The sequence below is a fragment of the Onychostoma macrolepis genome, chromosome 15, assembly GCF_012432095.1.
Source record: "Onychostoma macrolepis isolate SWU-2019 chromosome 15, ASM1243209v1, whole genome shotgun sequence".
Classification (NCBI taxonomy): domain Eukaryota; kingdom Metazoa; phylum Chordata; class Actinopteri; order Cypriniformes; family Cyprinidae; genus Onychostoma; species Onychostoma macrolepis.
Window position 1 is genome coordinate 22,974,029 of NC_081169.1, and position 12,049 is coordinate 22,986,077.

Below are 12,049 nucleotides of genomic sequence, written 5' to 3' on the forward strand. Positions count from 1 at the left end.
AAGACTATGGTCTGCTCAGACACGGAGACTGTGTTCTTTTCTCAAGAATACAGGGATAAACAGCATGGTTGCACAAAAAGAAGTGTGTACTATAAATGGATATAGAAATATTAGTTTGGTCTCATCACTCAAAGAGAGATAACTGTAGTTAATTCATAGTCACAATCATAATTTGCTAGTTGGTTAGAGTGGGATAAATAATAATAATAATAAAATTATGTGATCAAACAATGTATTATTATTATTATTATTATTATTACAATTATTATTGATTATTCATTCTGCGCTACACAGATTTTTGTTCAATATTATTATTGTTGTTGTTATTATTATTATTGATCGAACAAAAATCTTTGTAGCACAGAACGAGTCATCAAAATCAACAATATCATTACAAAAGGGTAAAAAAAAAATAGAATTAGCATATATAGTAGATTACCTCAAAGCTATACCTGGACTAAAATTTTTATTATTCTGTTTTATTGTATATTATTATTATTATATATTATATTTTAAAATACCAGAAATGATTACAAAAAATTTATAAACAATAAATAAATAAATAAATAAATAAAAACACTAAAAATAAAAAAATAGTCCAGGTATATTAGTCTTGAGGTCATATATATGCTAATTCTATTTAGCAGTTTTTGGCCTTTTTGTATGATATTATAGATATGTACTGGGCCACGGCAAAATATTCTAAATTATCTAAATTGATATCCAAACCATGCCATGACATTCTCAGAATGAACGTATGAAATTCATGGCATTTATGTATATTTTAAGCACAACAAAATTCATCTTAAATTTCAGGGTCTATTGTTCTTACATCACTCTTATCTATAAACTCTGGTTTGAATGCAAAGTACAGGAAAAGAAGTGTACAGAATCACATGCAGTTACCATAAGTCACAGTACATCTGTAACAGTAGATATGAATTGGGTGAGAGGCCTTTACACAAAGGGTTAAAGGATAAAACAACAACAAAATACACTGATTATATACCATTGTGCATTACAGCTCACAGTTTAAAGAGTACTGTAGAAACATTACGAAAGAAGCAATAAATTCAATCTCTCCACTTGCAAATGTTAATGTATTTTTAATGTGCTAAACATTTGCACTTTCAAAAACCTAATTATAACAACTATAAGGGACCAAGAACACTTGGCAGTCAAGCTGTTTTCATCACATGCACTAAATAATGAGTTTTCCTTTTCAGCAAACATGTGAATACCACCTCACTTCTAGTGCCACCCTCAGACTGGCTCCTACATGATGCCACGGGCCTCGCTGAGACTTAGCGTGGCGAGAGACTGCATGCCATGTCACTCAGGTTATCAATGAACTGTGAACGTCTGGGCAGAGCAGACAAGCTGCCGGCAAACAAGAGAGGCCAACACAAACAGTCAGCCGAAGCAACCAAACCCATGTCTGTCACCACAACACTTCACAATGTCTTCGCTCACAGTCAAAACTGCTGCTGGAGACATCTGTAAAAAGAATGGTATATTTCAAATGACACCACACATGAATAATCGTGGCTGATATTCAGAAAAAACAGTGCGTTTGTCAATTGTTAATAAACAATAGATTAATACTGAGCAACAAAAACTGCATAATCATGCTGTCAAAATAACTGATATGACCAATCAAATCAAAGTTGGAGGGGTTTCCTGTTCACAGAGGCAGACCTCAAATTCCTGCGCAAAGTGTCAGTTTAACGTTGAAAGAGAGCAAGGTAAGATGGAAGCTGCAAATCATTTAATATTAGTCAGCTGTTTTATGATAGAAATGTTAGACAGACTATATCCAGTGATGTAGCTCAAATTTTTTTCTCAAATATGGCCCTTTTGAGAGAGAGAGAGAGAGAGAGAGAAAGAGAGAGAGAGATTAAAGTTGTGTGTATGAATTACCTGCGTCTATGTCTCTCTCTTTAAACAATGAAGGTGAATTTAGTTACTTCACAAACAGCGATTTTATCTCCTCATTGCAGAGAAATATAATGTACAGATTCAGTATCGCTTAATAAAAGTCTTGGGGCAGCGCTGACAAGAAGTTTCCGAGCTCCTGAATGTTTCTGTGTGTGCAGTGCGAGCTACGATCTCTGAGTGCGAGTGATGTGTGTGTTTGTATGCGGCAATTAAAGCAGCTCATTAATATAGATCGGCCATTAAACCGAACATTTTAATGCAAAATTGGCCTTGTCACACACACACAGTGGTGTTCAGTAGGGTCACATTGTAAATCTGTAATTCAAAGCCTAATTTAAACATTAAAATAAAGAAACATGACAATCATGACATGACAATCAAATACAGATTTTAGTCAGAACATTTTAAAAATGCTTATGTAGGCTACTGTACATGCATAAAAGGTGTACGGTTATTGGCACAGTGGTTAACCAGAAAAATTTAAAATGGCACTTCATGCACTTCAAGGTTGCCAACCCCTGGGTTAAATGAATTGGTTAAACTCATGACAAAATGTTGAGATATAACACTCATAAAACAGTATATTATATATAAATCGCTAAGTAGTTAATTATTCTAAAGAAGTAAAAAAGTAGCAAGTCACTTTTTTGTTCCTGATGAATCACTTGAATGATTGACTCAGTAACTCACTCATAAAGATAGTATAACATATAAATTGTGAATTTTTCATGTATTTTCTTAACATATTTTATTACTAAAGGTAATGATTACTTGTTTATGTTGAGTAACTGCTCAGACAGATTCAATGAGTTTAAAGTGGATTTTTGAAAATTACCCTTCATGCAGTGTGTAACACAGCTCTAAGTGAATGAAAACATCCTACAAAGTTTAAATCTGAAAGTGCACCGTGTATAAAGTTATTGTTTTAAAACGAATCTTAAGCCGTTTCATGTTGATGTCAACATGAAACATTAGCATATTGCCCGCCCACTTGTTGCCACTAGGTGCCACTTTTGGAGCGTTAAAAATAGCTGTTTCCCCAGTAAGGGCTGTACACAAAGCAGCACTGCACTCTGCTTTAATGAAACCGACCAATCGGACCAATCACCGCAGATTAGCGTCACGCAACGGAGGGGTTTGGAAAAATGAATCATTGAGGAATCGTTTGGGAGTCGTTGAGCAAATAAGGTAACATAAATGCATATTATAAGAACGCATGCATGTCAACCTGTTGTTGGGGACTCCCAAAACCAAAATATGAACCTTTCATAACCCATAATAGGGTCACTTTAAAGAGTCATTATACTAATTTAACTTGTGAATTCTTTTTGAATGATTCATTAAAGGGCCAGTTCGTAAGAACTGTTGAATCACACTACACTAGCTGTGATGTATGTTTTTGTTTCACTAAAAAGAACTGGTTTAAATAAGTCATTTGTTATTGAATCAGACTACACTGATTGCGCAGTATGTTATTACTTTCAGCCTGCAAGAAAAAGTAAATGTGTTTTTCTCACCATAAATTGGCAAAACACTGCCTTTTTTATCTTACAACATTCAATTCGGACTGCAAACACTGATAAAATGGCAACTTTTGCCATGTGGTTGTAAATTCATTAGTGGGGTCTGCCACTGAAATTCAGTGCAGGAAACACTGGCATACATTAAATGATCGATCTTGGTCAAAATATTTTTAACCAGCCCTACTTCACACATGGCATATGGTGAAGGTAGACTCCAATCCTGAATGACAAAATTTTCGAAACAGCAAGAGATATCCCTCAGACTGACTTGGTCTGGCCTCATCCAAAAACCACATACACACACTCGCCTACAAACACAAGTGGCTGATTTGCTGGACATTGTTGATATTATTGCAGGGTCCCGGGGGCGCTCGTTTGAGCCCTGGCTCTACATCCTGACCGGTTCGATTCTTTTGTACGCCCTCCAACCTGCACGGCCAGGGACTTCCAGAGGCAGAAGAAGATTTATGAAGCCCCCGTGGCCTGGGGTTAAACCCCGCTGCCTTCCACCAAGAGGATTCCTTTTCAAAACAATAACATCCAGTCCCGGCCTCCTTTGGGATGGCCCGCAGCGGTGTTGACGCGATGTGTTTGTCTTGACAACTGCCGCCGTCTGCGTAAACGCTAAACGTGTGCCACTACTGTATCCTGAACCTGATATTGAGAGGTTCCATATGTAAACATACGTGCTACTGCAACCTTTTGCTACTGGGAAAGCTGCCTTTATTTCCTTTTTATGACTTTCTGATTCCAGTTACAAACGTAAAATGTGCAAATAAAGTCAAACCTCTGTACTGTACAACCTTCCTCTGTGCAACTTTACAAGGTTACATCAGATGTAATATTTATTCATTTTGCCCCAAGCATATCCAATGATGACAGCCACAAAATGCCATTTCTAACATGATCAAAGTTTAGTTTTGGAAAACCCAGTGGCTCAAGTGCCATAAACACCTTTCCCCACTGTAAAACATTGAACGGGGTGAGGTGATAAAGAATGTAACATTACGTACTGCCTTCCATAACTTGTTTATGGTTTCTCTTCGGCTTTATGACCCTCCCTACCCCCTGTCTAAACCTATAACATCTAACCTCAACCAAACCTCAAACTACAGTAGAAAGAATGACACAATATGACACTACAGCTAGACACATTAGATAAAAGTGTGTCTTAGAAAACCAGACAATATCCTCCTTGGACAGACCAAACGTTTCCCAAAGTCTCATTATTCAAATATCTTTATGTGACTCTAGTGAATGAAAAGGAGAGGGAATTAGGGACTTGAAATGCATGTTGCTTTACGAAATTTGGGCTTACAAGTGGGTCTCCTGATCCAAAGACCTGCAGGACTTGTAATTAATCTAAAGATGTCATGCTACACATCTATGAGGAACAGAATGCGACCTTAGGCCAAACTAATCACCAAAACAAAGGTTATTTAAGCGAGTCTGCCATCAAAAGCACTCCAATCTGAGAGCATTACTGTAGGAAAATCAATCTTCCGAAACTTTAGGGGATGCAATGAAACATTTACTGAACAAAACGGGGAAAAAAACATGACTGTTAATCTGAAGAAATTGGGGGGAGTGGGGGGAAGACAACTAATAAAAAAAATTTAAGCACAGTTTAAAGCAATACTTTACCCAAAAATGAACATTTCCTGGAAATTTACACACCCTCAGGCCATCCAAGATCATCAGAAGAAACAAATTAATCTACATCTTGTAGAAATTTGATTTCATCACTTGCTCACCAATGCAGTGAATGGGTGCAGTCAGAATGAGAGTCCAAACAGCTGATAAAAACATGAATTAAAGAATTGTGCAGCAAAAAGCAGTATGTTTATAATGAAAAAAAAAAGGAAAAATCATTAAAACGCTTCTAACTTAAAACCACTTCCATCCATAATATTGCTTTCTCTAGTGAAAAATCTGTCTTGTCTGAATTAGGAGAGAAATGCGAACAGATCAAGCACAATATATAAGCAGAAACAGTCCAAAACAGTTCTAAAGAAATATATCAGTGAGAAAGGACTTTTTCACAGCAAGAACTGTTATTATGGACTATAGACTCGTATTTTGGCCAGAAGTGACAGCTGAATGTTAAAATGCCTGGATTTGTTTCTGACAAACATGCAGTTTTTACTTCAAAAGATGTTAACTGGATTACTTATCAGTTGTTAGGACTCTCATTCTCAGAATGTCTTTGTATTTTTCAAAATCCCCAAACTTTTCCAGGTTTAAATTACAGCAAATCCTCAATCCCAGATTTTCAATGCGGTCTTAGACTTCTGGAGCCCACCGTACATCTTTCATTGCTCATGACTCATGAAACTGAGAAATGAAAGACTAACTTGATGAAGCCCTAATGCAACAGCAGCCACCGTGGCCTTCCTGTCAAAAGCCCATCGGGTTTCTTCAGAGGGTTGAGCTGAGGTTTTGGTGGAGCTCTTTGGAAATAGTAGCATATGGGGACCAGAATCACTGTTGGTCTGCCTCCACGAGTGCGAGAGAGCAAACTGAGCTACCACCGCTGTCAGCAAGCCGGCCACATTCAATCTCACTACATTATATTTTATCTCAAGAACACTGAAATGTCAGCTATACAATCAAAATGGCAACAAATATCTGTTTGTTTTAATGCAAAAGTACTTCTTGTAGACAGTGCAATTGACCAAATTTCCTATTGCACATTGAGGACCGCAGCTATTTTAATACACTTCTCTGTCTACGGATTAAAAAAAAAAAAAAAAAAAAATCTTGATGCGTAAAAGGATCCAGAAGACCATTAACCTAGTCCGGGCTAAACCAGAAACCTCGTCTGGCCCATCTTGCCAAAACCGACCGTGCGGTCGGAAAGACAGCCCTGCTACACTGGAGTGTGGCATCACTATAGAGGAAGACATGGAAAGGCCAAACACCACCAAGAGTCGCAATAAAGGTTTGCAGGCAACTGGAAAATAAGGCAACATGTGGAAAAAATGCAACAGAGAATGACAGAAGAGAGCAGAATGAACGCATGCAAATAGCTCACGCAGAAGCAGATGCCTGGACAACATCAAAAGCCACCAAAACCAAACCGTGGCCTTTGATTTATGAGGATATGAATTTCCAACAATATTAAATGGTTACTTCAGACAAGGAAAAACACCTAATTTACAAATTGCTCTTAAATTTAAGCTTGAATCTAGTTTTAAATGTCATTCAAGACAGCTGTGATAAATTACATAAAAACACAACACAAATTTTAAATGCTACAGATATTATATTACAGATATTACAGGCATTTTAACAGATCCCTGCATGCCTATATTATCACAAAAGGGATTTTCTCTTTTTTTAAGTTCATAACTTGTGCGTTTGAAAATGAAATTAATAAAAACTATCAAAAATTGTTCCGATTTTACAATGGCACTAATTAGGGTCAGTATAGTTTTATAGTTGCCATATTTCTGCAGTTATGTCCCTAAAATTGTTTTCTCATGCTATAATAAAGATTTATAGCTTACAAGTCCCAAAAGAATAGAGCTTTAGATAAAAGCTTCTGCGCACCAACTGAACCAAAACTGAGTATGAAAACTATTCAAGGATCATTAGCTAAACCTTAAGACCACCAGCTGTAAACCTCTCAAAGTCAGTAGTCAGAAGTGAAATCTGAAATAACAAAGGTGGATATGTGGTTTAGTCAAAGAGCTGGTGCAGTTTTTTGGTCTTCAAATAATCAATAACATATTTTACATGCAATGCACATAAAAAACAAATATTTTAAAAAGGTTTCTATATATTTGTATTGCATTTTAATGTGGTAAATTAGCATTTGCTTAAAATTTCTTAAAATATTAATAATTATTAAACATTATTAATAGTTCATCCAAAAGGTGAAAATTTCGTCACCCTCAGGCCATCTAAGATGTATTGTACACTCTCAGAAATAAAGGTACAAAAGCTGTCACTGGGGTGGCACCTTTTCAAAAGGTACACTTTTGTACCTATTAGGTTCAAATATGTACACATTAAATACTAATATGTACCTTTAAGGTACCAAAATGGACCCTTTAGGTACAAACATGTACCTTTTGAAAAGGTATTGCCCCAGTGACAGCTTTTGTACCTTTATTTCTGAGAGTGTAGATGAGTTTGTTTCTTCATCTGAGCAAATTTTGAGAAATTTTGTTTTAAATCACTTGATCCTCTGCAGTGAATGGGTGCCGTCAGAATGAGAGTTCAAACATCGTATAAAAGCATCACATTAACCCCAAAAAAAATCCATCAATAAGACGTGTTTTGCTTCAAACTGTTGCTTCCATAATATTCCTTTCCCCAATGAAAGAGTCATCTAGTCTGAATTACTGTATGAGTGAAATATGCACAGATCAAGCATTGTTTACAAGCAAGTCCAGTACAATACTAAACAAATATGTTGGTCGAGACTGATGTGAGAGGACAACAGAAGATGGACTTTTTCACTGGAGAAATCATTATTATGGATCATAGATTCTGGATTCTAGATTCTAACGGCACCCATTCACTGCAGAGGATCTGTTGGTGAGAAAGTGATGCAATTTTAAATTTCTCTAAATCTGCGCCAATGAAGAAACAAACTGATCTACATCTTGGATAGATAAGAGGGAGTACGTTTAGAGCACATTTTCATTTTTGGGTGAACAATTCCTTAACATAAAGGAATAATAAAAATATAGGTTATTGTAAATACTAGGTTATCTTTTTTTGGGGGCTTTTATACCTTTTACTATTAGATAGGACAGTGGAGTGCAGACAGGAAAGTATTGGGTGGAGAGACGGGGCGGGATCGGCAAAAAAACCTAGAGATGTGAATCGAACTCAGGTCGCCGTGAGCACAGTTGTGCTATATGTCGGCGCACTAACCACTAGGCTATCAGCGCCAACAATATTAGGCTATCTTAAATATCCCCAAAATCATCTCTAAATTTTCACTACTGTTGTCTGTCAACATACACTTTGTCTAAGTTTGGGAATAGAGAACTTTTTGAACACTGGTTGTAACAACTAGAAATAAAGCACGACCAAATAAGTCCAATTCATTAACAAATGACTCTTTTGAGTCAGTTATTTATAATAAAATGGTCTAAAGACTCACAAATCATTCAGAACCATTCAATTCCTTACAATTCCCATTGCTACTTCGTTCAGATTATTTTCTGGTTGTATTCTCTGGTTGTAAAGGTATAGCGGCTAAACTACTGTAACAATAAAAAAAAAGAAAGGCCATTATGTCTGGGTCTTTTATGAATTATAACCATACGATATCCAAAAGAAGTCATCTTGGACAGCGATGGAACAGAAAACTAGAGGAATAATTTCCTCTGACTTCAAAAAGAACAAATTGGGCACAGGAGACCTCTGACAAAAATGACATTTCCGACTCGGAGCAGGAACCCGGGACAATGGAAAACATAACATGACAGCCACAAGCACCTCATCACTTTATTTAGGGGTCCAAGTGAAGTCTGGAAGGATGTAATTTAAAAAACGTCCTGCCATCGTATCAACATTAAATCTCAAATAGATGGAATTGGTGTAGCATATGGTAAGCATACTTCAGAAGCAAAGGGCAGTAGCTTGTTTTTACCTTTTCACTCGGAAGAAACTGAAGTCAATGCCCTGGCCTCTGACACAGTGTGGATGTTTACTTGTGTAATAGAAGAGGACATGGGGCAAATTATTGAGCAATGCACATTTGAGACAACGAAACAGCCTGTAAAATTGTATTTTGGTAAACCAAGACTAGGATTACGCTTTTTTTCTCCTCCAGCATACTGCAGAGCTGCTTCCAAGGACAAGATCCAATGTCTCAAGACAGAAAACTGTTGAGAAGCAGATTTACAGTCTATGGTAACAAAGTATGTTTACTGGCAATGCTGTTCCGCGACGGCTGCTATTGAAGAAAGAAGAAAAACACCACAGCACTCAAAGATTACAGCTGTGACAATGTTATCCTCTGTTTGGACACATGTCTCACGGCTCTCTGCCTGAACTCTCATGCTACGCAAACATAAGTGTCTTTTGCAATCGCCTACTTCTTGACAGATTGATATTTCAAATGTACAGCCAGATGAAGCATTTCACCTAAGATGAATTTTCCATATCTGGATAGCCAATAGATACTGTATATAAATGTGTTTACTGAAATATGGAAAATAAAAATCCTATAGAGTCTGAGGTAAATCAAAACAGTCATCGGTTACTTGCATTTCCAAGTTATGAACTCGCAAAAGTATAGCAAGACATACGATCTTTGAGGGTCAAAACAACATTATCACGGAACTAAACCAGCCGTTATGGCAATAACATAAAACTAACATCCGCACATGACTTCAGAATTAAATAATGTTTCCAGAGCATTTAAACATAACCAAAAGCTATTTTATGCATGACAATGAAAATTTTTAAAAGTTCATTTTTGAGTTCTGGACACAAATGTGGACTAGAAGCAAGTTTCGAGGGATGGCAAGAATATCAGTGGATTATGACCTAAATTTTGGTCTGTTTTTTGTCTTTATATCACTATAATCCTTATGGAAAGCGTTTTTAATAGTTCCTATTCCAGTTGGAACTGAAAGGTGTAAAAATGCTATTAGTACTAGATTAAAGTATCAAATAAATTTTAAAAAACAATCATTAAAATTCACAAGAAGAAAGTAGCACATCCTGTAAAAATGGGAATGTTATGATGTTCCATTTTTACATTCAGCAAACTCCTTTAAAGCAGATGGATGGATATAATAGCAGTGAATTTGGCAGGATATTCACATACCGTGGGCAAATCGATGGAACCAGTAGTATCCCATGTCCACACCAAGAAACGCAAGCCACCACGTCCAAGCTGAATCCCAGGGAAGCTCCAATAAACGGAAGTTGTTCCAGACATAAATATAAGCTGACAGCTCCAAACTTCTCATCATGAGCCTTGAGAAAGACACCAAAAGAGCTGAATTAAGTTACATCAGCAGAGCCCTTCAGCAGATAAAACAGCCTATTTGATGGAAACTGCATCAGTAAAACATGAAATAACATTAGATTTGTACTGAGTTTCTTTCTGTACTCAAAACACTGCATAATCTCTTTGTAAGGTCAAGTGTCATCTGATATAGAGTATGACTATCGACAAAATCAGGTTTTGAAATCTAAGACTTTCTTGTGTTTCGTAACACTTGGAAAGTTGTTGTCAACTCACTGAGGCAGACGGGACATCATGCCTGCGGACAAAGATGTGATGAAGTCGTTTATCTTGATGTGAGGGCCATCTGTCTTTAACCATCCCAATACAATCTCCAATAATATCAAACCAATGAAATATGGTGTAGCCTACAACACAGAAAAATCATAAATCCTGCTGTGAATGAAAATAAGAATAACAGTTACGATAACTTTATATACGGTGTTAATACTATTTACTAAACTAGTACATACATATAAAAGATCGAGGCAAGATGTGCAAGTATTACACATGACTTTCTGTGACAGGCCTAAAAATTGCTTGTCAAACTAAGCATAAAAATTCAACACACTAGGCATCTGTCAGCAAATACAGTGAGTCCTTCCTTTGCATAAGTATGTGGAGTTGCTCTGTTGCAAAGTCACGGGTTCAAATCCCAGGAATGCATGAACTATTAACATATAAGGATGCATTGATAAGAGCCAGATTTTTAAAATATCAATAAGCTGATAATTATTTTCATGTTATGGCTGATGACCAATAAATATCCAATATTAAAATTCTATATTGTCTACATATATTAGAAGCATTCCTGTAGTTAAAGCTGTACAGCATGATGCTAGCAACACCATGGGTTCACTATAAGTGATAAAATGTATACATAAGGCACATAACTTCATAAAATAATGAATAAATGTACAAAAATCTATGTTTTATTATTCATTTATTTATTTATATATAAACTATTTATATGCATATATTTTTAATTTATTAATTTTTATATAATTAATTTCATATATATATTCATTATTTAGAATTAATTTCAAAAACAGAATTTATAACAAAGAATAATTAAATACTAAAACTAAACTAAAATCAACCAAAATGCTAATGCTACAATTGAATATGGCCAGTAAGGTACAAATATACTGTACTGTGCATCCCAATGTAATGCAAGATGGATAAAAGTGTCTGCCAAATACATAAATTTCAATGCAAAGTGTGTGCTGGATTTGAGCATACGGAATTGGAAGGTTCCAACTCGAGTTGGCTCTCTAAACTTCTGTATTCACCAATTTTATAATTTACCAGCAAGCTTTAACTTTAAAGATTTGGAAGTAAAGGAAGTTTTTCAGGATTTCTTAAACTTGGATTACCCATCAAAACCTGGGGCAAATCACAAAAGACCAATTAAAAACTTAACAGATGTGGTGCTGGCAGTACTCTGGGTCACTCTGCAGTGTGAAACCTGAGACTCACTTTCTCACATGCAAACACACATGCACACTGAACTGAGAGAGTGTGGGGGGACACGACAGCATAGAGTAGATCTACAGGTGGAACGGGACATGTGCTTATATGTGCGTGTGTGTGTGTGTGTACAAGTGAA

General features: G+C 36.2%; 1 protein-coding gene across 1 annotated transcript in view; it reads right to left on the reverse strand.

The window, feature by feature from the left end:
- agmo (alkylglycerol monooxygenase) overlaps window positions 1-12,049 on the reverse strand; it is a 34,259-nt gene that overhangs the window by 19,625 nt on the left and 2,585 nt on the right. Inside the window, exons 2-3 of the mRNA XM_058745636.1 lie at window positions 10,678-10,808; window positions 10,258-10,409 (exon numbers count right to left, since the gene is read on the reverse strand). Coding sequence (XP_058601619.1) covers window positions 10,258-10,409; window positions 10,678-10,808 — 283 coding nt within the window. The remainder of the gene's footprint in view (window positions 1-10,257; window positions 10,410-10,677; window positions 10,809-12,049) is intronic.